This window comes from Notothenia rossii (assembly GCF_949606895.1).
Source record: "Notothenia rossii genome assembly, chromosome: 4".
NCBI lineage: Eukaryota > Metazoa > Chordata > Actinopteri > Perciformes > Nototheniidae > Notothenia > Notothenia rossii.
The window spans coordinates 69506261-69532247 of record NC_136902.1 but is presented as its reverse complement, the minus strand read 5'-3'; the positions used below and the strand labels follow the sequence as shown (position 1 = coordinate 69532247).

Here is a 25987-nt window from a genome sequence, read left to right as displayed (position 1 = left end):
TTAGATATTTAAGGTGAAGGGCAAATTATATTACATAATTGGGGGTGACTGCATCTCTGTTAAAATGGTATGACAAAGTCAGGGATAATGTTAGGGATAAATGTCGGAGTTTAAAAGATGGCAATAAATTTAAGCCCAAATATTCAGAGTAATTTAATAAATCCATCCAATACACATTGTAAAAAATAGCCAAAGTTAACAAATCATTCCAATGTGTGCTATAGGTCAGTAAAAAAATAAAAAACACAGTTTAAAAGGGGAGTGATTAGTCGAATATGCATAAATAAAAAATAAAGAATGCAGACTATAAGATAAAGATAGGAGAGAGGAGTTTATCAAATATTTGTTATTGGTTGTGAGCATATTCTAATGGTTTTTGGATTATTTAAATATATACATACAGTTCGGTTTCATATGAGTGTTGGGCGCTATATCCATAAATCTCTTAATTTTGCCCTCAAAGTGCACCAGATTGATGCATTAAACTTCAATTTAAAGAAAAACATCTTCTGTTGTAACAATAACATTATAGTAACATAGCTGAACATGGTATTGCACATTTAGCTTTGAGTGTTACTGACCTGAGATGTTTTTATTACATGAATTAAGGTGACTGAGGCTTTTTAACATAGACTTTTCAGTGTCCCACATTTTGCATAGTCCCACATTAGGAAATGCAGATTGTCTGAGACAATTTGGCACTACTACTGATATGTCTACCATTTCTTGTATGAGTATAATATCTGCATCTTTTCTTTTGGTTTGATTAGGACACATCCTGGGGGATTTCAGAATGGTACTGGATTTTGATTTATGGTATTTGCTTCATATCGCAATATATTCCCGAAGTCTGAAATGCAAAACATTTCCCACATTAGGGCAATTCACCCTATATCATATATTGCATTTTCTTTAATCAACATATTAGCTAATCTTATTAGGACCATATATGTCTTTTTCTGAGGACATTATTTCTACTTTATAAAAACATGGAAAAAATAAGTTTTTTAACCGTTTTCGACCTCTACTGGTGACCATTGAGAATTGCAAACAGCATAAAATAAATGTTTTGACCTCAGAATTGTATTTTTGACATTTAACTTGAATGCAAAGATCTCATGTAAAAAAAAAATACCGTTCATTTATCCAGAAGCCCTTGTTCTTTAAAAAATTTTTTTTTACTGTGAGTACATTTTTGTAACATTTGTATAGCGTAGCAAGAGGTGATACGCGCACGTAACACATTATTCACTGTAAAAAGTAGACACGTTTCTAATCTAATAATTAGGAAACTTTCTTTGAATTTGACAAAACACTTCCTAACCGCCATATTGACTTATTAAACGTGTCATTTGGTTAAGCATATTCAAGTCGTAACATCTTCGACACCTTCACCTGGGGAAAAATAGATCACGTGGTATGCACACTTCAAATACCTAGCAACAGTGAAAAGTGTTTGCTCGGTAGATTCCATTTTATTTAACTTCATAACGCAAGTTGTATTTAGTAAATACAACTTGCGTTGTACTACCAGCCTTACTGTAAATACTAGTTACAGTAAGGCTGGCTGTGACTCGCAGTACACTCACTATAGTTCCATGTAATGTCGGGGTTGTGTCACGTTGTTGTCATGTCTGTTAACGTTCCACTGTTTCTTGATAACGCCTTCCGACGTCAGTGCAGCGAAACTTAAAGTAGCCTACTAACTCACCTGGCAGGCTGGGAAGAGGGCGCGCCGTGAGAGAAGAGACACATTTCCTCGCCTCAAAACCAAACAACAACGTTCCCACGAGCTGTCACTCCTTACAATGTGAACTCGCGACCGGTTTGTTTAAGAGGAATTGTTGCCTTTTTGAACCACATCTGGGACGTTTATGCTGACAGTGCGGTTTCATTATTAAAAATTGTAGCTTATTGATACTTCCGGGTTAGGACTTCTTCCATTTGGAACTGGGAAGCAAGCATGGACATCGAGCTGCAGACCAAGACTAATGGGAACCATGGAGCAACATATTTGTCTAAAGAACAGGTAAGTTCAAAGGGTTTAAAAGTGTAGAGGCAATTCTAATCAGAAGAGGAATAATAATATTTTACTAGGCTAATAATAATTATAATATAATACAAGCTTATGATGTTAATTATAGGCAGACTATACTATATCACTGTGTCTACACTTTTATTTTACTTTTATTTTATCAAGATAATTAACTATTAGAACTAGTCTTTCATTGTTTTTTCAAAGTAACTAACTAATGAAACTTATATTTAATGGCTGATTTATGTACAATTGATAGATAGATATATACTTTATTAATCCCAAATTGGGATAATATAACCATTATTATTGCACAAAGAATTTCATTTATTCCCCAATATTTGCCTGCTCCAAGGTGACAGCAGGTAACGGAGATGGTGCGGCCTACAGAATCACTGATGTAGGAGAGGAAGACGGGTTGCTTTCTGCACAGGTGAGCTTCAATCAAAGTTTTGTTCAAGTTTTCAGTATGTGTATGTATGTAATAAATATGTAGTGTGTTCTGTGGCAACAACTTGTTTTACTCACTTATTTTCATCATTCCTGCCAGAGAAAAAAAATCCACACACTGTCCTTAGATGAGTGACAGTTGCATGCTGTGTCTTTTTCTCAGACTTCTGGTTGTAATGGGGGGACAGTGGCCTCTGACCATGCAGTGGAAACTCAAATTAATCTGGAAAATATCCACACTCCTCAAGAGGTATGGAGACTCTTAGTTAAGAAATTATAATGTTAACATGTTGTTTCTGGGGCATTTCTTCTTATACTTGGAATAAAGGAAGTGTAATATTTCTGCTATAATGTGATAACAAATTATTTCCCCATGCATCCCCCGGGCACAAAAGAGGAAGGTTCAGCTACATAAACTAGTTTTTCTATGCTTTTTGTGTTATCTCTTAAACTATGTTCAACATGAAATGCTAGTTTCAAGCTTGAAAAAAAAGTGAAGCCCTATTGTCCTTTCATTATGCTTTTAGAAAAGTGCCGTGTGCCGGATAAAGGGAGAGCTGAATGAGGTTATCTTCTGGAGAGTCAAACTGTGGATGGCCATCATCTTCTTATTTTTCCTCATCTCTGCTGTGATTATCATTTCAGTGCTTCTGTGCTCAGGTAAGGTTTCATGATGGGTGTGTTGTTTATTGTGTTTATTATGATCTGATCTGTGTCAAGGCTTTGACAGATTTTCGTTTTCTTTCTTTGAACAGTGATTCACGAGGACAAGGATGAGATCTTTGATCCCTCGACGTTTAAAGTTCCTCAGTATTTCAATGGGAGCTTTCAGCTGCCCAATCTGGTCTTTACAGAGGAGCTTTTCACCATGTCCTCCAACGAGAGCCTAACACTCGCCGGTGAACTTCGAGAAAAGGTTTTTACCATTTATGACCCGTATTTCAAATGATGTACTTAATACAATCCTATCAGTTTGTGGTATTTATAATTCAGTATATTAAGTAACAAACAATATAACATATGACTAGAAACATTCTATTATATCAGTGTCTATCTTTATATGACAAATAAGGAACTGATGTGATGCCTACCATATAATGGCTTAATATATATAACCATGTAACAACTAACTTAATAGTTATGACATTGTAGAGGCACTATTTACAGTGTGTTGCACATTTCATGACCAGCAACATCATTTTTTTCATTTAAAAACATACATTAACAAGCTATGGACAAAAGAATAACAATTATGATGAATAACATTAAATAAAATGTACATTTTATTTTTAACTGTGTTTTAAAACCGTGGTTCACACTTTATATTCTATATTTAGTTTTATTTAGTGAGAGAGCTGCATAGCCAACTTCATCCAGAAGAACTCACAGTTGATCATTATTTGGATGAAAAATCTGGCACTCTTCTCAACCGAAAGACAAAAACCTGTTCATAGCTGCTGTTGCTGAGAGCTGTTTTGTTGATCTCTTACAGTGAATATAAGAGCCCTAAGTGGCAGAGTAGAGCTCACAGTCTATTGAAAGTAGGTCTTTATCGGCCAAAACCATTTACCTCATTGTTTGCTTCTGCTTGTGTCAACCTGCCCCACCCAGCTGGCTAACCTCTACAGATCCTCCCCTGCTCTCGGACGATACTTCTCGAAAGCAGACATATATGCTTTCCGGTAAACACACATCACACTCGAATAATTATGCACTAAAATGTACACCTCAGCTACATAAATAGAGTGGGCTTTTTGTCATTGTGCATTTAACTGAAAAGTGGTGTGAACTTCTGTTTTACTCTGCTCACAGGAACCAGTCGCTCCTCGCTGACTACCAGCTGACATTTCTCATGCCTGCAGACCACCAGGATCAGCTGAGGAACATAACTCTGAGCAGGGAGATGGTGTACAACGTGTTCAGACAGTTCCTATATGACCAGGAGCCAGATGAGTCAGGGCAGATGTACATAGATCCAGTTTCCCTAAAGATGTTTTTAAAACACTAGGAACACATGTTCTAATCCATACAGGGAATTCTGTTCTTTGTTGTCATTTAAGTGAAACACTGAGCAAACACTTAACCCTCTACAGTGAGATGGTTGCTTGTAGCATATGATTTTCATACGTACGTGTGATTTCCCCCCATGACTGTAGAAATGTTGCAAATGCTGCAGCTTGACCACATAAACCTACAGTACATGGCCACAGTCACACAATCCCCTGTAGGTCATGCTGTGTGTGTGATCTCATGGTGTGTTATGGTGCTTTGAGACTGTTCCTTTTTTCAAAATCCATCAACAGTGCCTGGAAATCTACTGTCACTCTGATATTGATGTTTATATTTGTATCGTGCCTTGTTTAACTGCACGTTTAATTGAAAGAATATTGGTAAAAATGTCAGTGCTGTAATTATTGATGTTCATTCCCTGTCTATCACTGTGAAATCATACGACTGTTTGTTCAAAACCTGTGGCTTTATACATGTTTTTTTATATAAATACAAGTTTTTATATTTGCATAGCTTTATTTTCCATCACAGGACATGATCTGCAAATCAAAACTGTGGAAAATCAGCTTTAGAGAACTGTACAGGTATGCTGCTTGTGTGATAATTTTATAAGTAAAGCTGTTCATGGCCTGATAAAACGATATTTTCTATTCACAAAGAAGTGACCTGCTGTATTTGTTTGTTCCTTATGGTTCAACAGTAGAGGGAGTGCATGTTAAACATACAGGTGGGCTATTACTGGTTCCTTTGTTTATCTTGTCTTCCTGGATTTGCCTGTCTCCGTTTGGAGTGACATTCAAGGACACTTTCATATTTAATTTGTATTGGTAGCTGTTTTTTAAATGTAATAGCGCCGGTGTAAATAGCTGTCTGATTTAAAAATATATATATTTCCTGGAAGTGTTCATGTCAACATGTCTGTCCTCTAATAAGATTACTGCTGTGATTGATGTTTGTGCAAAGTTATCCGGTCACACGCATTCCATTCTCCACTTCCACCAGATGGTTATTAATGAGACCTCACTTCAACCTGTAGCACTCGGTACAAGATGTGTTAGATTAAGCTTCAACTTCTTATAATACATTATTTTAACTCCTTGCCTTTTTGTGATACAAACTTTGATTATCTTTTGCGGGAGGGTTTGATAATATCATGTAACATTTATATTATTCTGAAATGGACCAATCTGCAATAATAAGTACTTATACTTTTGGAACTTTAAGTATATTTTTATGCTAATACTTTGTACTTTTACTTCAGTAAAATTTGAATACAGGACTTTAACTTGTAACAGAGTATTCCTACTCTCTGGTCTACTTTTATTTAAGTACAAGATACTACCAACAAGTTGGCATGTCATTTTTTTGAATTTGTTTTGCTGTGTTAAATAGCAATAAATGGTCTCTGAATGATTGCACAAATACATTTTTGAGGGACCAATATTGGCTATTCTGAAAAGACACAGAATCATGTGAACACATTATTGTGTAAATACTGTTTTAAAAACAGACATAAATACTGAGCCTTTTTTCCACGTGGGCTACTAAACATGAAGAGGAAACACTGTATACACCTGCAGTCCTCAAACATCCTTGCTGCATGACAGTCACATGCTGGTCAAACGATCAAGTTTATACAGCAGATCATCAGTGGGATCCAAGAGTTTCAACAGTTCATTATTGCGCATAAAACCATATCACTCCACCTGCTCTTTGAAACCCTCAAATATTGCAAATGTTGAATAAACACGAATAAACCTTCACATTTGGGGATTCTATTGATTTTGACTTGACAACTGTAAGCTTCTCTTTACTGTATTTAGGGGCTGGCAGTGTGTCTGCAGGTTTATCTCTCTTCTTTGCAAGTAAACACTTTTCTTAATCTGTTGGCAGCAGTGAGTGACCCTGTGCCATCGCTGTTCGTGTCAGTTCACTTAATAGATACTAGCTGCCCGTGCTGCCCGTGCTGTATGTGCTTACTGTGCACAGACATCTTCTCAACCCTATTTTGAGCGTTGGTAATCGTCTAAAGCCAGATTTACTATAATAAGCTCGCTGAGCTTCGATAGCCTGGTTGGTTTAAAAACCACCACTGTCTTTACTTTATAGTACCCAAAATCCTCTATTGGCAGTCCAGAGCCACACTTAGGTCAAGCACGGGTCAGGGGTCACAACGGCTGGTTAAACGTGTATTTATCCAATAAGGATCGGCAGGACTTTTATATAGTCCAATTGACTCACACTTAGATGCCAGAGATGTAAAATAACTGCTTCTTTTTATCCTACGGCTTGAGTTTATGTAATCAGATTGATGATTATGTTCTGTTCTAGGAAATGATTTTGTAACCTCAATCCTCTTAAAGCATAACACCTGTTCTTGCATTGAAAGTAAAAACAAACATGTCTGCCTGCTTGCCTTACTGCATGTTGATCACACAGAAGACATTTTAGTTATTTCAAACCAAGCTGTTTGATCACAGGCTGGAATGAGTTGGAAATGGTTTTATTCTTATGATATGTTTGGCGAGGAAAGTCAATTTATTTAAACAGATCATCTCTTTACAGCTAAACTCCATGTCATTGTTATCAAATGCATACAAAAACAATTAAGTATTTTTGATAAAATAACAAAAATGCTGAAACACACACACACACACACACACACACACACACACACACACACACACACACACACACACACACACACACACACACACGATCTGTCTGCCTAATTCTGTGGTCAATGAGTTGGCAGGAAATGTACTTCTGCAGACAAAATCATATTTTGGTCCTCCACATTTCTTTATGAGCAATAAAATATATTCAGGGTAGTTTAGGCTACATCTGAACTAGCTTTTGCTAATACCTGTTACTTAACATACCAGGAAAACTACTGTAATCTCTTACCAATCAAACCTTTTTTATAGGTGTACAGAGTAGGGGATGATCCATTTTGTCTCTTAAATCTTATCAGCAAATGTTGAGTTGATGCAATTTGTTCCTTAACCGGAGTAATTGCTAAACTGTTTCATTTTTGAACACTTGAGAATTGATAAAAGTGCTTAAAAGTACTTTCAAAATTGTAGATTGTAGTTTTCTTTTTGCCATATATAATGCGAGCACTTCTGTTGTGGAAACTGCTCAGTAACCCTGTTTACTGTCAATATAACTAGTAAAGCCATACATCCTCTGAATGTCATGGGTCTGTACAGTAGTTTGTGCTTATCAAGGTTGAATGATGTTATGATTATTTTGGAACAAAAAAAACCTCAGTGAGATCAAGTTTCAACAAGTGGTCTCAATCAAAGGAAAGGGCTACTTTAGGGACTATCAATACAACACATGATTACAATTGGGCTCATTGAATCCATCAGAGTGAGACTTTCCATGGCCGTTTAGTATGCATTTATACTGCATGCCAAAACTGCATGGTTTTTACTTCAAAGTTGATTTTTCAAAAAAGGATAGCAAAAGACCCCATAAAGGAGATATAATAAACATGAGCACAAAATAAAAATAAATGAATATTGAAAATGCATTTAGGTCTTTTATTAATAATACTAAGTATGATAATTTATCATTTTATTATATTTTATCTAAAGTGTAAAGTCATTCATCCCAAGTTTCATCAGTATCTGTAACTCAACAAAGAGACGTGAATGTTTAATAGAATAGATTGTGATTCAAATCGACTTCAGCATCCCTTATTGACCAACCCCAACAGTAACACCATTAGTAGAATTTCAGAAGGAAATAATATCTAGAACTTTCAAAATAGTTGTTCTCCACCTCCCCCAAAAAAAGAAATGTATGTAATGTATGTGTTTGTAGCTCAGAAATATTTCCTAGCATGTCTGTGTTTTAAATGAAGAATTCCATTTGTTAATTCCCTGAGGAATCCAAGAAATATGTGATAAACTAATACAAATAGTTGGCATACATCAAACATGTGACTATGCAGGTGAACATATAAAATGTATATATATATAAATAGTTATGTAAATACCTGACTAAAGAGCAAACTAGAACAAAATATGATAAAATAAAGTTAGTATTGAAAAAAAAAGAATACACTTTGACTTCCAGCTCCATGGCAGAAGTCTTTATTAAAACCTGCAAACTCTAAGAGTCGAGAGTTCAAAGGGGCTTCCTTCGTCACACATTGGAGTTACCGATCCGTGGAAACCTGTAACCAAGCCCACTTCAGTCATAAAGCATGCAATGTCCTGCACTTCTTGGAAGACTCCTGCAGTTATCCAATTAAGGAGTTATGTCCTCTTTTGGCTTTGCCAGGATTTACAGATTAAGGTGTTTGGTGCATGTCATTTCAGCCGGACCTCAGTGCTGCAGAGCTCTGTAGGAACTCTGTTCTCTCTCGTCTCAGCATCACCACTGGCTCTTTGCAGGATTCTGGACTAAATTACATCTCTGAAGGGAATAATGGGTGCTGCATACCCCACCTTGGATGATATCCTGGAGGAGGACATGCATCATTGGTACACCAAATTCATGAAGGAGTCCCCTTCAGGACTCATAACGCTCTTTGAGCTCAGGACTATGCTCGACATGAACGGAATGACAGAGGAGGCAAGCAGCTATGTGGAACAGGTCTTCCTCACCTTTGACATGGATGGGGTAAGAAATCACCTGAGTTTGTATTCACTGCCCAGGTGGCAGTGGATTTTGTGATTGACTCAAAGTCTGGTAACAATTTTCCAACCGACATGACAGTTGCTTGCAAATTCCTAATGCATGTACCTTGCTGAATAAATCAAATCAGTTCTTTGGTAATGTAGACCTCAAACGTTCTGTTGGAAAACAAGAGTTTTACTGCATTATTTCAAATTATTTTACGTGAATAGTGTAGAATTGTTATAAATGCTGTCAGTTGAAGTCTCTAGATCAATTGAGGTTAAACTCTCTAGTCTTTGATTCCTGACGTCTTTCACAAAGCTTAAAACCAAAGAATGCATAGAATGATAAACTGATAAATTAAACCGTTTTATTTAGAAAACCTTCATTGAAAAAATACCTGTTGTTGTTGCTGATTAATCAAATTGATTCATAATCCCATTCATAGTTGTACTTTTTATGTGTCCTTTTGCAGGATGGCTATATAGACTTTGTGGAATACATCGCAGCAATTAGTTTATTGCTGAAAGGAGAAATTAACCAGAAACTCAAGTGGTACTTCAAGCTCTTTGATCAGGACGGAAATGGGAAAATTGACAAGGAGGAATTAGAGACCATATTCAAGGTTTGTTTTCTTCTTTCTTGTTCCATACTTTTAGTTTTACGGATCTTAGAGACTGGGCATTTCAACGTTTTCTGAATGGTTAAATTTAGCCAGCAGACATCTAATCCAGGGGGCTTATTATCCAACTCCAAGTCTAAATATGGCCCTATTACATCATTTAGTCACTAAAGCAGTCACACTGTACATATTACATGATCACTTTTTACCTTGTCACCATTTTGTTCCTGTAATAACTGTAGGTACTGACACTTAGGTCAAGCTAAATCATATATATATATATATATACACCACCTTGGATTTAGTCATTTTAGAGACCGTATTTGGTGTAGAGGAACCCAAATAAATGGTATTCCTAGTCTTAAATATCACTCGTTGTTTAAAGACTCCTATTTAGGGTTAGCATTCAGGAGCTTAATGAGGAAAGGCGCAGTGTTTAATCGAATTGATTAACCTTTGCCAGTGTCGATTTAACTAACCATTAACTGTAACTCCTTCAACAGGCTATTCAAGATATCACCAGAAGTTATGACGTCCCTCCAGAAGAGATTGTAACTCTTATATATGAGAAGATTGATGTCAACGGAGAAGGTCAGAACTATAGTCAATCCATGACTAATGTACTGATTTCATAGCCAAGAAAAAGACAATAGTGTTCTTTAGAAATAATGTCTCCATAACTCTAGTAGTCGTGAAATATCCTAATATGTAATTTCTTATTCCCATTTTTACATACTGTTTACAATGTGTTCATGCCATTTCCATCTTATCTACGTGTCTCCTCAGGTGAGCTGACCCTGGAGGAGTTCATCAGTGGAGCCCACGAACATCCCGACATCATGGACATGCTTGGCAAGATGATGGATCTTACAAACGTCTTGGAAATTATCCTGAACGGTCAACCGAAGAGAGCTATAAACTGAACGTGAAATCAACAAGCTGGATTGTGTGCAAAATTGTGATTGTGCTTTTCGAAAGGATTTTCAGAATGCAGCAGTTTTTAGGAAAGAATGTACTGTATGTGCTTGATGGCTAAAGAGCAAAGTCCCATCTCAAACTGCACTGAACTGAGTGAGCAGCCCTACACAGATATGATGTCACTGTATGTCGCCTGAGGGAAGCAGCGAACCTGTCCCCTCTGCTTGTGCTCTCACATTTCTTGAACGGTGGCCCTCCAGCTTTATTACATTTTACAACATTTGAACAAGCTGAGTGTTTCGTGAGTCTCTCAGTGAAGGAGGACACAGCTTTCAGGTTCCTACAGTGTGGCTTGAGTATGATGCAAAACCTGGTGAATGAATCCCTTTGACTCTTGGTTTAAAGAACTGTCCGGCACAAGAAGAGAACTGCCAAAATCTTTGTTAATTTTGTTACAAACTTCATTCGAGAAAACACTCCCTATGTCAGACATAATTACGCATTTGGGTAATAACATGTTAACACTATTCAAAACTATCCCGAGACTGTTCAATCTAGTTGGTTTTGTGTTGTTGTTCATGTGAAATGTGCATAAAACTACACTGTTGCTTGTATATAAATTGAATGGTATCTGACTATCCATGTAGTTACTGCATGTACAAATATTTAACATGAAATGTTTTGCTTCATTATATTTGACAATTATTTAGGTTACAATGTTGCCTTAAAATCACAAAACATGTTTGTTGAAATTCTTTTTTTTCCCCCTTTGAACATTAAACATTTGCAAAAGAGCAGTTTTTTTAATATTGTATTAGTCTTCCCTTTTTCACAGAGTAAGATACAAATGTACATGTAGGGCTGCCACAATATCATATTTATATTACATGTTAGGTTAAAAATCATTTATGATGACGATACGATACAAAAAAGAAAATCATTAAAATGAATAATGATATCTTTCAAATTCCTCTTTAACTTTGGTTAAATGTGTGCACTTGGGAAAGGGAGAACAATTAAAGTTAGAAAGGATCTAGAAGCACTGGATTACACTTGGTTTACATATTATAATGTGTATATTGTGTATTATATACATGATATTAATATTGTGTTTTCAAATGAGGTAATAATTCTGTCCTACAATCGGTGTCTTCTATGTTGCTATGTTTACTCAATGGTTGACATTGTAATATCTCAGAAACGGCTATCATTCTAAACAATAAATCTGTGTGTTTTTATGTGATAATAATTGGTCTTTTGTGTTTCTGGTGGTGTTTGGCTATTCTTCAGAACTACCTGCCAATAGACAAACTGTCTCAACCATTTCTCAATTGCTGTTAGTTTAGTAGGATCATATTTAAGATACATTTTATTTTTTAAGAATAATCATTCAAGTTCTCTTTGCCTATTCAAATGGAAAAACAACAGCAGAACTAGAGTTAAGCAGTTCTCGAAGATGACTGCAAATGTAAACAGAACCTGAGTTTAAAACTGAGGCTCTTTCTGTTGTGGAAAAAAAAAACGACATGCCTCAGCTAAATGTAATTTAAATGATTGAATACAAAAATAAAATAATGTTGTCAGGCAAACACAGTGATCTACATTGTTAAAGTGTTTAGAGAGGTTCATTTAGGTACATCGTGGTCAGACATTATGACTTTGGGTTGTGTAAATCAAATAAAGATAAGAGTTTGACTCCACATAGCACCCGACGCGCTCCTAAATGCCTCGGCTGATGCAATTATGTAACTGCATGGATCAACCCACCTGTGCTCTTCGTATAAATTCCCCAGTTGTGCTCTCATGTCTTTGCACTGCACACAGCGTTCTACTGTCGACCACCACAGCACAGAAACAGCCAACCACATCCAACTGGAACCATGCAGTCTGCCGAAGCCAAATTCAACAAAAACAGCCTCCTCTTGGCTCTGAGACGGTACAGCTCAGCCGTCTGTGACATGGAGCAGACCATTCTCCTGCCCAGCCTGCTGCGAGACGTCCCCTCCGATGACCTCTGGGACTGTGAGGCAGCAGAGGAGTCCTGCACAGACCTGTATAGCAACTACCTGATGCTCAAGGCCATAAGAAACACAGCGGAGAGCAACCTGGTTCGCCTGGATGACCACAATGCCAAGAACACAGCGCTCAACAAGACTCTGGAGACTCTGTTGGACACAGATCCAGAGGCTCTCTTTGGCTTCCACCTCAGAGGACTATTTTCTGTGATGAGTGACCTCACCAAGAAGACTCAGAGTATCACTGAAAAATATATGGACATTATTGGAGTGGCAAATTAGAAAAACCTGTAAGACTTGTGGACATTAAGCTAAATATCTGGTGATTTTAAAATGTGCTGTACATGTAACAGCCAAGAAGTAACAGTCACATGATTGTCACAAACTGTTTACATAGTGACCCAATTACTGTAACTAAATGATATGGAACAACCGTGCTTTGTCAATGTTAGCCAAATCTATCCATTCATTTGCAAACTGTAATAGCCCATTGGACATTATGGTTGAAGATATAAAAGGTTGACTGATTAAAAGACCATGAAACAACCGAGCCGTGTTCTAGGATTGATTTATGTGCAAACACTCATTATGTCTATGCTTCTGAATAATGAGAACATTTTAAACTTGGGTATTTATTTTATTACATAACAATATTTTGTACAATAGTTGACAGAAAGATTTCACAAAAAGACCACTGAAGAGAGATGGTAGTCTAAAAGTGTTTTCTCCCTCCCTTCCTCTTCCATCTCATCAGACGCCAATTAGCGAACGGGAATGAAAGGCTCGACAATCTCTGCAAAGGTCTTTTTGTCTGGTGGGATGACAAAAACAGAAAGAAACCATTTAAATTCACATAAACATGGGTCACAATGTTCTTATACTTAATGTGAAGACTTAAAAATCTCCAAGTGAACATCAAGCACGACAGAAAGAACGGCACACATACACAGCATGGGGCTTCATATCCTCGTATTATCCTGTTTTATAATTGTGGTCTGTAACTCGCATATAATGGTCCTAAGTGATGATAAAATATATGATAAAATGAAGGAATAAAATATGCATTTGAATGCCAAAATATATTCAGAAAAGGGCACTGCAGGTGGATAAAATTGGACTAATCAGTAATTGTTAAATATTAATGAACATGCATAGAAAAAACATCAAGAGCACTGTCGGGGTCTTCTGGAAGAGCAAAAACACTGATATTTCACTTACCCTTTGCAACAAAATTATCTGGGTGCAGTTGGATATACTCTTTCATATCTCGATCCATTTTGGCAAAATAGTAATGTTCTCTTTTTGTCACATGGTAGCCGACGTACCAACCAATTGTTGTCATTAGGACAAGTCGGTGAACACCTTAAAACAAGAAAATGGACATGGATGAGTGTCATTTAAGCACACAACACAATGCATAAATGTAAAGGTTAGCATTGAAAGAATAAATACAAGCGTTCATGGTGCTTTTCAAATTAAGTGCTACCTTGTTCTTAAATTAAGTCAAATTCAAAGACATAAAGAAATAAGTCAAGCATAAGGATATCCCACCAGATTGAGTATATAGTTTGGATCTTAAGCACTTTGAGCACCAGGAAAAGCGTTATATAAATGCCATGTATTATTATCATTATCTAAAAGAAAATGAGCACCAAAGAACAGACACTGGAAATGTTGTTGAGTGAGTTTATTGTTAATATTGACTTAAGTAAGGCTGATATGATTCATGTTTACAGTATGTCTGCTCTATGTCTGCCTAGCATAGGAGATGTGTAACCTTTTAAAACGTTCGGCTGCTCAGCAATGACACACAATGTTGGCTCTTATAAAGTGCACCATGTCAGGGCAGGATTTTTTATACATTATATTAATAATAATAATAAACTTTATTTATATGGCACATTTCCAAAACATAGTTACAAAGTGCTTTCACTTAAAAATAGAGAGAGCAAGCGGATTAAACAACGACATCTAAACATAAGAAAACATAGTAAAACACATAGAAAATAAGAATGAAAAAAAATAGATAGAATAACAATAAATTTAAAAAAAGATTATGATTAAATGTTGCATAATGCTTGAGAGGAAAGAGCAGCTCTGTAGAGAAGCTAACGTCTGAAAGCCTGCTAACAAACATGCTAACCTGATTTCAGAGGTGGCTTGTGGTTGATGGCATTGTGGAACATCGAAGCAAGTCCGGCTGAAAACGCCAGCCACGCCGAGTTCATGTTGAAGAGGGACGGGGGAGGGAGATCCTTCGCCTCCTCCGGTAAGAACCACATGATGACAATTCCCCCCTTTTACTCAGAAATATGAGTGACCTACCGACTAGCTTCCTTTACCTCTCGTAGGAAGTCAAGGACGTGCTGTGCAACCGCATGAAACCTCCGGGTACAACACATGAGAACCGCTTCAGTTCCGACTATCTTGTTTCCTAGCAACCAATGCCAGAAGGTAAAACTTTACATTGAGCAATAAATGTGATTTAACTTCAACGATTTTACATTAATTAGATGTTATATGAAATAACATATTCACATACAATAAAGGGTTTATTTACATTAAACCTCTTATAACGTTACAGTATGTGGGCTCGCTGTAAGCAACTCTATTAAACTACTGTCGTTGGTTGCCTTGTATAAAACAGATAGCTTTTGAAATACTTCAAAAATATAAATAAATACATTAGGACCATACGAGTTGAACTTTGTTAGCATTTATCGCCATTAGCAACGGTAGGCTAACAATGTAGGCGTACCACTGCGAGTACACTACTATGTTCAGTAGCTAAGCAAGTAGGCTAGTTGTAACGTTAGTTAGTTAGTTCGTTAATTCTCGAGTTAGTTAGTTAGTTAGTTAGTTAGTTAGTTAGTTAGTTAGTTAGTTAGTTAAAACGTATAAGAATAACACCGAGGTGCAGTAGCCCTACTTAAATTGTTCATAGATGTAGGCTATTTTTCAACTTCTTTGATTCACCAAAGTGAAATGTTAAACAAATGTAGGCTTTAAAATTATACATAAAGGAATATTGCAGTATTAGAACACAATACAAATTGGGTTATACACATGCCAGGAGGTCATTAATTAATCAATCACATTTGTCATGTTATACGTTTCAATTGTTTTTATTTTTTCTATTTTTCACCGTGAATAGATTTCTAATTAAGATATCTTGAAAGTGAAGAGAAGGCCCGAACATTTGCATTAGGGTGATTTTATTCTCTAGATCAGGGGTTCTCAAAGTTTTGATGAGTGAGGGCCAATTTAGGTACCCAATATTGGATTAAGGGCCGCCCAAGAAAAAACGGAACACAAAATTCCAAAACAAATCTTCTCTTTATTGCACACACACACACACACACACACACACACACACACACACACACACACACACACACACACACACACACACACACACACACACACACACACACACACACACACACACACACACACACACACACACACACACACACACACACACACACACACACACACACACACACACACACACACACACACACACACACACACACACACACACACACACACACACACACACACACACACACACACAGAGAGTATTGCGCTGGAGTTAGTGATATGCTGTGGATTTCCTGTCTTATCAGCAGGGCCCTGTTTCAGAACCAATTCCAGCTACTCAAGCACCACAGGATAGTCTCTGCAAGACAAATACAGAGAGACAGAGAGGGGGGAGGGAGAGAAAGAGACTTTTAAAATAGAAGCTTACCAAAGACCACAATAACACAGTATTCATCATCATCATTGTTATTATTATTGTTGTTGTATTTGTAACACAAATCGGCTATTATTGCCTGTCATCAACATACCTTTTCCTACTTTGAATGGGATTTATGGTGCTGTCGTCTGTTGGCTACTATTCCTTTGATGTCCGGTTCCATCTCCGTTGTTGCTATACGAAGGAAAGCATGTAGATGGGCATCCGTCAGCCTGGATCTCAGCTGGGATTTGTTGATGGCCATGGTGGAGAAGGTTTTCTCACAAATGTATGTGCTTCCGAACAGAGAGGCCATTCTGATGGCATGTTGGCGAAGTGCAGGGTACGTAGATGGGGAAAGTCCTTTGTAGAACTCGATGAGATTCTTGTCTCGATATGCTGCTCTGGCCTCAGAGCTCTCCTGCAGGTCGATGAGCTCGAACTGCATTTCTGCAGGCTCTTCTTCGGGTGCACATGTGAAGGGATCTTGGAATAGGTTGAATGACTTCTCGTGGTCACTGAAGTCCGAGAAGCGGTGGTGGAATTCCTCTTGGAGTTTTTCCATGAGGTTGTGGTTCTTGTCTGAACACAGGTGATGTAAAACGTCACATTCACCTGCGAGCACCTTGCAGGTGGGGAAATGGGTTAGATCCCCCTCTCTGAGCTGTCCCTGCACTAGTTGAAGTTTTCGCTGGAAAGCTTTGACGCTTTCAAACAATGTGGAAATGAGCTTCCCATGGCCCTGCAGCTTCACATTGAGATCGCTGAGAAAGGTGTTCAGGTCAACAAGGAACGCTAGGTCACAAAGCCATTCAGTGTCACTTAACTGTGGCAGATCTTGTCCTTTTGATTGCATTAACTCAGCGATTTCTTTCCTCAAATTAAAAAAACGCTTCAGTGTGGCACCTCTGCTCAGCCACCTGACAGCAGTGAAGTATATGACGTCACCAAATTCAGCCTCTGATTGCACCAAAAAAGTTTTGAATTGACGGTGATTCAGACCTCTGGACTTTATGAAATTCACTGTCTTCTCACCTCCGTTATTGGCCACTTTGTCGCTGAGCAAAGAGACAGCGCCCGCCTTTCTCCCGACCATGGCTGGCGCTCCATCTGTTGTGACACCGAACATGGATGTCAGCTCCACATTGTATGCATCGAGACTACGACACACAGCATCACAAATGTCGATTCCCCTTGTTCTGTCTTTGATACTCTCCATGCTTAGCAGTTCCTCGCCTATTTCAAAGTCCTCCGTGACCGTTCGAATGAAAATCAGCAGTTGTGCAGTATCAGAAATGTCTGTACTCTCATCCAGTGCTATAGAAAAGGACCCCTTGCCTAGGCCTTCCACACGTAGTCCCAATTGCTCTTTGAGATCATTGGCCAGATCTTCGATTCGTCGTGTCACTGTGTCATTCGATAAACTTATGTCACGGAACTTTGACTTTTGTTCAGGGCATACAATGTCAGCCACTTTCAAAATGCAGTCTCGCACGAATTCTCCATCACTGAACGGCTTGCTCCGCCTGGCAATTTCGTGAGCTACCACATAGCTAGCCTGTGTTACAGCTTCACCGGATTTTGCAAGATTTGTGAAAACTGACTGCTGGGCAGTTAAACCTCTTTGAAGTTGTTCAAGTTTAGTTCTGCGCTCCTTGCCCATGAACTTGTCATACATTTTATGATTGGTATCATAATGGCGTTTTATGTTATACTCCTTGAGCATTGCATTCACCTGCTTGCAGATGAGGCATATCACTTTATCCGACCCCTGAGGTAAAACGAAGTAAGCGTTGCTCCATTTCTCCTGGAACTTCCTTTTCTCCTCACTGACAAAACGTTTTTTACGCGACGGCCCTGGCTCCTCCATCTCGCTTACACAACGAAAACTTCCAACAAATTTTGTTTCCGATGTTCACGTGAACACTTTGCCGCCTTTGGGACGTGCATCCAATCAGGGAGTGAGTTTGGGGATGCTCGCGCTGGGGGTATTCATTGGAAATAACAGTGTGCCTGAGTGTGGACGTTGGGAGAGACAGCTTGTTGTTTTATTATTGTATAACCGGACTTTTGTGTGCGTTCATATACTTAACCACACACGCAAACACACACACTCTTTCTCTGCCGTTACATAGCAGACACTACTTTATCTGTCAAGTTGTCTCCGATGCCACCACAACTTCCTGTCAAACACGTTATCTCGACTTCAAAATAAAAGCATGCAAACGGAACTGGAAGTTAACCTAAATTAAATCCAAAATACACATAAAACTACAACGAAGGCAACAAAAACAATGCAACATCTCCTTCAGTCTCAGAGGACACAAAGTTGGGTTATCTACAGACAGTGACTAGCTAAAATCGCTAGCTAACTCCCGTTTCTGATAACTTACAACAGATTTTCCGCTTAACTGCAACTCGCGAGATTTGCGAGATTTGCGAGATTCAGGTTACCAAATAAGGAGTGAGAGTGACGCGTAGAGGAACCGGAAGCTGCGCTAGCCTCCGGTGGCTACCATAATGCTATCATTTAGTTTCTCCGATTTTTGCACAAAAATGGATTGATGGACCATCAATAAATAAGCCATGCCTGCTTCATGTATGGAAGAGGACCAGCGCCTCAAGAAAGCAATCATATCATCAGGTGTGGTCTCTAACATTTATAAATTATTATCTAGGGCTGCCCCGAATACCTATTCTCCTGTCCAACTGTCCTGGGAGCATACCTTGAATATCTCTCTGTCTGCTTTGCAATGGAACTCCATTTGGCAGTCAGCTATTTTCTCTTCTAAATGTGTAAGATTCAGGATCATACAGTTCAAAATTCTCAATAGAGCTTACATCACCCCTGTTACAAAATCCAAGACGGACAATAAACAGAGATTTATGCTGGCATGAATGTGGCAAGCGAGGTACATTGTTGCACCTACTCTGGGAATGCCCAGCGGTAAAAAAAACTTTGGTCAGAAGTAATATCCTTATTGTCTGAATCTTTAAAAGTTAATTTCCCTACATGTCCCATTGCATGTCTACTGGGTCTCAAGCCAGATGGCAATCCTGCAAGGACTACCGATCGGCTCTGGACATTGGCCTGTTTAGCCACAAAAAGACTCCTATTAAAGTCCTATTAAACTGGAAGGAACGCAAACCAGCCTGCTTTACTAGGGACTCATGGCTGAGGGAGTATCTGGACCTACTGAACATGGAGCGTGCAGCTTCTCTGCTGGGGGATTTTGAGGGGAGACAGGAGGATTGCGGTTCACTGTCCGCAGCTCTCCTATCTAACCCTGTCAATATGGCATCTCCTGTGTAATGTATAATGTATTGTGTATGTAATGTCCTGTGTATGTCACAATCAGCTGTCTTAGGAAGTCATCCTTGCATCCACCCCCCCCCCCCCCCCCCTCCCCCATTACGTTTTGTTTAGTTGTTTGTTGTTACATGTTTTGATGTACGGTTTGTTATCTGGAGCAATGTCTGTTAAAAAAAAAAAAAAAAATTTTTTTTTTTTTTTTTACTGTACTTGGGGTTTAACAGGTTAACTATCGCGGGCCGCCAGAAACATTTCCGAGGGCCGCCATTGGCCCGCGGGCCGCACTTTGAGAACCCCTGCTCTAGATGCATTGAGTGATGTTGTTATCTTTGCATGTGAACTGGTGACATCATCTGAGTGCAGTCCTCCTCCTCCTCCTCCTCCTCCTCTTCCTCCTCTATAGACAGGCTGATGCTGCTGAGCTGCTGAGGATACAGAGGAAATATGCCCTGCCCAGCAGTGGCTTTGCCTGTTTGATGAGGTGACCTATGCATACCAAGTGTTTTTAAGTCCAGGGTTATCCCCTTGTTTTTGGTAAGTAAAAGCTATTTCTCGATTCGCAGAGTTGACTTATATCTCTCCTGCATCTACAGATTTAGCCAAAATGGCTAGTTGCACGGTAGCTGCTAGTTGCTACCTTCGCTAGCTTCGCCCTAATGGCCATCGACTGAGGCTGAAAGCGAGTCATTATTGGGAAGAAACGTAACGGTAACTCAGATTCTGTCTGTGCAAAATGTGCAATAGTGTTGATTTGCATTACAAAACAAGTTTTTAAAAAAAAGGGCGGAAGAAGAAATGCGACACAGGCAACAAATTGTATGCAAATTATTTCAGTAATTGTAACTATAGAATATGGACCATTGTATTCAGGGTGCCATTCAGGGTTTTGCATCGTCTGGAAAGCAACAGTTTGATTTATTCTGTTATCTTTTACAATGAGGTATTTCGTTTTCACGCACGCATAGGCCCCACTCAATGCTGCTGTCGGAGCAAATGTAACGGTATCTATTGCAGAGAATACTAAAGTTGTAGTTTATTATCCATTACATGCATCTCACTGTGTAATGTGTGGACACTGACTGAAGCAACAGACCCATCAGCTACCGATATGCGTTTAGTATTGCAGATTAATCTTTCCGACAGTGTCTCCAGCCTCCGTTATAATCCAAAAAGGGTGCACGACTACCCCCTGACAACTGCCAAGCAAAACTATTAGGAAATGAGGGGACCAAAAATGTCCTCTTTGTGGTCAGTGGCCTTAATGATAGACTATAAAAAACAAGTTAAGAATGTGTATTTTATGACACATGAAACCAGAATCAAGGAGGGGCAACTAGAACGAATTACCTTATTAGAATAGTGATACTTGTTGAACGTAATTAGTAATTTTGAGTATTTAAAATAAAAATATATCAGCCATATTCCAGTGCTGTTAGTGTATTACCGTATGTTACAGAGCTAGATCAGAATTAAGATGTACATTCTGAAACTCTGAACAAGGGCATATTTAACTAAAAAGTGAAAGTTATTCAGCTCAAATGTCAGCTGTTGTCCTCCTGAGGATGCAACGGTTAATTGTTTCCTCAGCATTTTAACTGTCTAACTTCAGGACTTTTCAGAATTGTGCCAGTAGCATCAGCATCCACTATAAGGTGATCCACTTGGACACATGCAATGCAGTGATTTCATGTTCAATGTTACTTATACCCCATTGTTTCCTTTTTTTAAGGTTTATCATGAGCATGGAAGATTATGACTACCTGTTCAAAATAGTTCTGATTGGAAATGCTGGAGTCGGGAAGACATGTCTTGTCCGGCGCTTTACTCAGGTTTGTATGATTCTGAGTTTATGAGTTTGAAGTAATTCATTTGCAGAGTATCATACTCTCTATTTCTGTTTTCATTTTAGGGCCTTTTCCCACCTGGACAAGGGGCTACTATTGGAGTGGATTTCATGATTAAAACAGTGGAAATCAAAGGGGAGAAGGTCAAGGTACCCAGACTTTGAAACATTGTTTTATACAAAATCAGATTCCTTTTTGTTTTGTAAACAATTGGATGGAAAGTTGCTGATTTCTTATACTTTGTTTTCCAGCTGCAGATATGGGACACAGCTGGGCAGGAGAGATTCCGCTCCATCACTCAGAGTTATTACCGTAGTGCCAACGCCCTCATTCTCACGTACGACATTACCTGTGAGGACTCCTTCAGGTGCCTTCCAGAGTGGCTGAGGGAGATCGAGCAGTATGCCAACACCACCGTGGTGACTATATTAGTCGGTAAGAAGCTTTACTTTTCACTTGAATAATTTACATTACATTACATTGCATAATAAGGGTCCTTTATTTATTTAACTAGTGTTTTTCATTAGAACACTGTAAAAAATAGTGTGTGCTTGGACAGATTTTCACTTACATTTAAACTTAATGGAACATACATTTTGTTGTGTGGTTTTCACTTCATAATAATTGTATTTTAATACAAATATTAGACACTGTGTTTGCCTAAATGCATCATCACACACAAGCATTCAAATACCTCAACTTTCATTATGGGAAGCCATTTTAGTTTTAATTTAATATCCTTGATATTATACGGCAGTTTCGCCCACTGGCTCTTTGTCAACACTAGTGTGACATTCGGTCACTCTAGATTGGCATTCTGTCTTACTAGTTGAACAAAAACTCGTGCTAGTCAGTCTTTTGCAGCAACTAGTGGCATTTTTCTCCAACAACTTCCAACATAAGCCCTAATAGTGATGCCAGGCACCGCACTATTGCCACTCTAACTCTAACTACTGACATGAAAAAAAGTGAACATTTTCAGCCTCACTCGTAAACTAATAATGTTAAAAGAAACTCAAAAAAGTGTGACTGTTGAGGATTTTGAATTTTACTAGTTCAACTAGTAACTAAACTAACTAACCATCTAACTGTGAGCCTCACAACTTTACTATTAATCTAAAACGGGGCTTGAAACAGTTAACTAGTAACACTTTTACCTTAACTAGGTAACCAGTTGATAAAAGTGTGTAAAACTAGTAAAGCCAAAACAAACGCCTTCTAGTTGACTAGTGAGCATTTTGGCTCACACCAGTACATCTAGTGAAATAACTGCTGCTGTTATCAAGGATATGAAATCAACACTTAAAAACGATATGAAATCAACACTTCAACTATTTGCCATACTTCCATCCCCACCCCCTGATGAACACACAAACTGTGTTGTGATACTTGTCACATGTGATGACAGATACATTCTCTATGTCTTACAGGTAACAAAATAGATTTGTCAGAGAAGAGAGAGGTCCTGAGACAGAGGGCTGAAGACTTCGCTGAGTCTCAGAGCATGCTGTATCTGGAGACCTCAGCCAAAGAGTCCGACAATGTTGAGAAACTTTTCCTGGACCTGGCCTGCGAACTCATTCGAGAGGCAAAACAGAACAAGCTGGATAACAATGACAATGCCCCAATGCCTGGTGAGGGTAAAGCCATCAGTTACTTGACCTGCTGCAACATCAATTAGAGAGGGCTCAGCACATGGTAACTTAGTAGTCATTAACTGTAGAGGACACATGGCAGAGCCCCAATGCCTAGGTCCCTCTAAGATGGCATAAAGCCACTTCTTAGTCATTTCTAGCCCCATGCCTTTTTTTAAGCTCTACACGGAAGTAAGTCAACTTTAGTTTGGCCTTGCAGGAACCAGCATTTTAGATGCTGTCGTTCTGGAGATATTGTCAGCCATGCAACAGGATGTATAGTTTTCTGCCTGTTGCATCCAGGAATAGAAGTAGGGCTCCATTTGTCCTTCTTAATGGTCAAATGGCAGATTTGTTTTGCTGTTTGAGCTTTAGTATCCATTTTCAATAAACATTTATTTTCACCAGCAGTATTATGTGATTAAAAGGTTATACCAGGTATTTTGTTACAGATTCCAAATAGCTGACTACAAGTGTCATGATCATTGGAGGTTATCAGTAAATGATAACAATATGTTTACATACAGTACGCTTTTCAGATGACCAAGTCTGATCAAGTTGCAAAAAGGTTTTTCAAACTTGACCTAAAATCTTTTGAACAATCATTTATTCCCCACTAGGTTCTTCTGCTCTGAGAACTGCATACAATTTTTATTTCATTTATGTGTAGTTATTTGCACCCGTCATAACAAACTGAAATATTTGTTTCCAATATAGGATTTCTACTTGCTGCTAAAATATTTCTTTTGTGTCGGATAACATTAATTGAAACACATATAATTACTAAATTGACACATTATTATGTGACATTTTCTTTTTTTTAGCCTACATGCATTGCTTCTATTAGTCTGTTGATATGATATAAAGCATTTGGAAAGGCCTCAGATATTGGCAATCATCAGTAGAAAATATAAACATTTTAATCAATTGACTTTTTTTATTTGTCTGTCAGCTGTTTCTTTTACCCATAGACGTAAATATTTCTCTGCCTTTGTGGTTGCTGCCTAGCCATGAAATTGTATCACTTCTTATTTGTTTGAAGGGATATGTTCATGTAGTTTCGTATAAATTGTTGTACTTCATATTCTTTTAATGTGACATTTCTTGATTGTCCAGCATGTATTGCCATAATTTGTAGTGTCTAACTTTATCTTTTGAATTATTTGCCATAACTGTAATGTACTGTATTGCACAATGCCATATACTGCACAGTTATTATTTTATTGTAACATTATGTCTTTTGTTGTAAGGACTTGTTGTACACCTTGGCACTTTGCTTTTATACTTATTATTTTCTGTAAGCCCTTCGTACAACCGGCGAGCATTTTGTTTTGCCTTTTACCTAGATTTAACAGTAGTGATTTATTGTTAATCCCTTGCATCTCCTTGTCAACACAATATGGGAAATTGGAGGAAAACGCTATTGGGATGTTGTGCTTATTTTCCTTTATGTGTACAAAATAATTCCTAAAAAATTAATCTGTATAACATAAAATAATTACACTAAATAGTGTGTATTTGTCATGTTATTGCTTATGGCCAATCATTGTCATGTCTATGTACTGCCTTCGTGCGGCGTACTACACCTATATACATTGAAAGTTTTATTTTGAAAGCCATTACCGGAAGTGGTAGTATGCCATAATGTTTATGCAATTGTGACTAATTGTATGTTGCAATTCCTTGCTGTGAACACTAGAGGGTGAGCAAACTATCGTGATTAAAATCAACACAGACTTAGCCTATGGGTTTTCCCCAGTTGTCACAGGTATAAACAGCATCACAGAATATTCTTTAGAGGAGTCAATAATCAATTTATGTTCAAGTATGTTATCATGGATGCATTTACGCTAACTTGACTTGATTGCAGCTTAGCTTACTGGGTTTAACTGACGTATTTATTAAATAACATTAAAAACTCCTGTTCAGCAATTTCTTTACAATAATGTGCGTGAGTACTATAGTTGTTGTTTTGCTGGTGTTAAAAGGTAAACAGCGAACTGCAGTTAGCAAGCAATTAATACTGTGCTACAGGTTCGCTAGGGTATATGGCATTTATGCATAACTTGAAGCGGATCGAAGCCTCGGAACGATGCACACTGTATGGGTCAATTAATTAGGGAGAGTTTTTGCTTATGACTACATTTTGACAGGATTCGTACCGTGGACGCATATAGTAAATGGAGACACGTTTCAAACAGGTCAGCTCAGTATTCTGTGGCGAGCAAGATAATGTGCATTGATACTGTGTTAGAGACCTAGGGAGCTCCACCATGGTTATTTAAAACGTATTCAAGCTTGCAAATGTCCGTTACCTTTTTAACAGTAGATAATACCTTCATGAAGCGTGTGGCAAGAGCAAAAACAATGTTCTTTTCAGGAGTGCTCCAAAAATCAAGATTGCTTACAGCTAGTGTATTGCTTTGACTTGCTGGTAGTTGTCTTAAGTCATTATAATGAGATAGCTAAGTCAATATAATGAGATAGCTAAGTCAATATAATGAGATATTAAGTCAATATAATGAGATAACTAAGTCAATATAATGAGATATTAAGTCAATATAGCTAAGTCATTATAATGAGATAGCTAAGCCATTATAATGAGATAGAAATTCATTATAATTAGATAGCTAAGTCATTATAATGACTTACAGGATTTTAAAAATGTTTTTCCTGTGGCGCAAACAGGCTTCCATAGAATGTGTAAAGAAGCGGAATAGTTGCCAACTTGATTTTCCATTTCCGTCATAGACTTTCACAATAAAAGTCTTAAAT

At 38.0% G+C, this 25987-nt stretch overlaps 6 protein-coding genes across 6 annotated transcripts; 4 read left to right on the top strand and 2 right to left on the bottom strand.

The window, feature by feature from the left end:
- The first annotated feature begins 1518 nt into the window (after positions 1-1518).
- c15h3orf52 (chromosome 15 C3orf52 homolog) lies at positions 1519-6256 on the top strand. Its single transcript, XM_079679409.1, has 7 exons — positions 1519-2029; positions 2391-2468; positions 2649-2735; positions 3013-3145; positions 3241-3401; positions 4097-4167; positions 4298-6256. The coding sequence occupies exons 1-7, from the start codon at positions 1964-1966 to the stop codon at positions 4491-4493; spliced, it is 792 nt and encodes a 263-aa protein (XP_079535535.1). The 5' UTR covers positions 1519-1963; the 3' UTR covers positions 4494-6256.
- A 2679-nt stretch (positions 6257-8935) lies between these two features.
- Positions 8936-11136, top strand: guca1c (guanylate cyclase activator 1C; the record flags this gene model as incomplete). Its single annotated transcript, XM_079673815.1, has 4 exons — positions 8936-9130; positions 9603-9752; positions 10253-10340; positions 10536-11136. The coding sequence occupies 4 exons, from the start codon at positions 8936-8938 to the stop codon at positions 10670-10672; spliced, it is 570 nt and encodes a 189-aa protein (XP_079529941.1). The 3' UTR covers positions 10673-11136.
- A 1320-nt stretch (positions 11137-12456) lies between these two features.
- On the top strand, positions 12457-13229 carry thrsp (thyroid hormone responsive). Its single transcript, XM_079678784.1, has one exon. The coding sequence runs from the start codon at positions 12548-12550 to the stop codon at positions 12962-12964; it is 417 nt and encodes a 138-aa protein (XP_079534910.1). The 5' UTR covers positions 12457-12547; the 3' UTR covers positions 12965-13229.
- A 69-nt stretch (positions 13230-13298) lies between these two features.
- Positions 13299-15065, bottom strand: ndufc2 (NADH:ubiquinone oxidoreductase subunit C2). The gene is made up of 3 exons (XM_079678785.1): positions 14826-15065; positions 13901-14044; positions 13299-13493 (listed from the first exon to the last, which is right to left on the bottom strand). Exons 1-3 carry the CDS (start codon positions 14962-14964, stop codon positions 13444-13446), a joined length of 333 nt encoding a protein of 110 aa, XP_079534911.1. The 5' UTR covers positions 14965-15065; the 3' UTR covers positions 13299-13443.
- Positions 15066-16233: 1168 nt separating this feature from the next.
- Positions 16234-18291, bottom strand: LOC307037660 (general transcription factor II-I repeat domain-containing protein 2A-like; the record flags this gene model as incomplete). The annotated part of the gene is made up of 2 exons (XM_079678720.1): positions 16234-16364; positions 16534-18291. One exon carries the CDS (start codon positions 18289-18291, stop codon positions 16540-16542), a length of 1752 nt encoding a protein of 583 aa, XP_079534846.1. The 3' UTR covers positions 16234-16364; positions 16534-16539.
- A 1820-nt stretch (positions 18292-20111) lies between these two features.
- On the top strand, positions 20112-24720 carry rab30 (RAB30, member RAS oncogene family). Its single transcript, XM_079674643.1, has 5 exons — positions 20112-20268; positions 21464-21563; positions 21644-21727; positions 21830-22013; positions 23009-24720. Exons 2-5 carry the CDS (start codon positions 21471-21473, stop codon positions 23257-23259), a joined length of 612 nt encoding a protein of 203 aa, XP_079530769.1. The 5' UTR covers positions 20112-20268; positions 21464-21470; the 3' UTR covers positions 23260-24720.
- Positions 24721-25987: the final 1267 nt, after the last annotated feature.

Excerpts from the sequence above, each read along its gene's own strand:
- c15h3orf52 (XM_079679409.1), top strand. The coding sequence starts at position 1,964 with ATGGACATCGAGCTGCAGACCAAGACTAATGGGAACCATGGAGCAACA. Across the intron at positions 3,402-4,096 it reads CCGGTGAACTTCGAGAAAAG|CTGGCTAACCTCTACAGATC; the intron begins GTTTTTACCATT and ends TGCCCCACCCAG. Across the intron at positions 4,168-4,297 it reads GCAGACATATATGCTTTCCG|GAACCAGTCGCTCCTCGCTG; the intron begins GTAAACACACAT and ends CTCTGCTCACAG.
- thrsp (XM_079678784.1), top strand. The coding sequence starts at position 12,548 with ATGCAGTCTGCCGAAGCCAAATTCAACAAAAACAGCCTCCTCTTGGCT.
- ndufc2 (XM_079678785.1), bottom strand. The coding sequence starts at position 14,964 with ATGTGGTTCTTACCGGAGGAGGCGAAGGATCTCCCTCCCCCGTCCCTC. Across the intron at positions 14,045-14,825 it reads CAAGCCACCTCTGAAATCAG|GTGTTCACCGACTTGTCCTA; the intron begins GTTAGCATGTTT and ends TCTTGTTTTAAG. Across the intron at positions 13,494-13,900 it reads AGATAATTTTGTTGCAAAGG|ACAAAAAGACCTTTGCAGAG; the intron begins GTAAGTGAAATA and ends TCATCCCACCAG.
- rab30 (XM_079674643.1), top strand. The coding sequence starts at position 21,471 with ATGAGCATGGAAGATTATGACTACCTGTTCAAAATAGTTCTGATTGGA. Across the intron at positions 21,728-21,829 it reads TCAAAGGGGAGAAGGTCAAG|CTGCAGATATGGGACACAGC; the intron begins GTACCCAGACTT and ends TTTGTTTTCCAG. Across the intron at positions 22,014-23,008 it reads CGTGGTGACTATATTAGTCG|GTAACAAAATAGATTTGTCA; the intron begins GTAAGAAGCTTT and ends TATGTCTTACAG.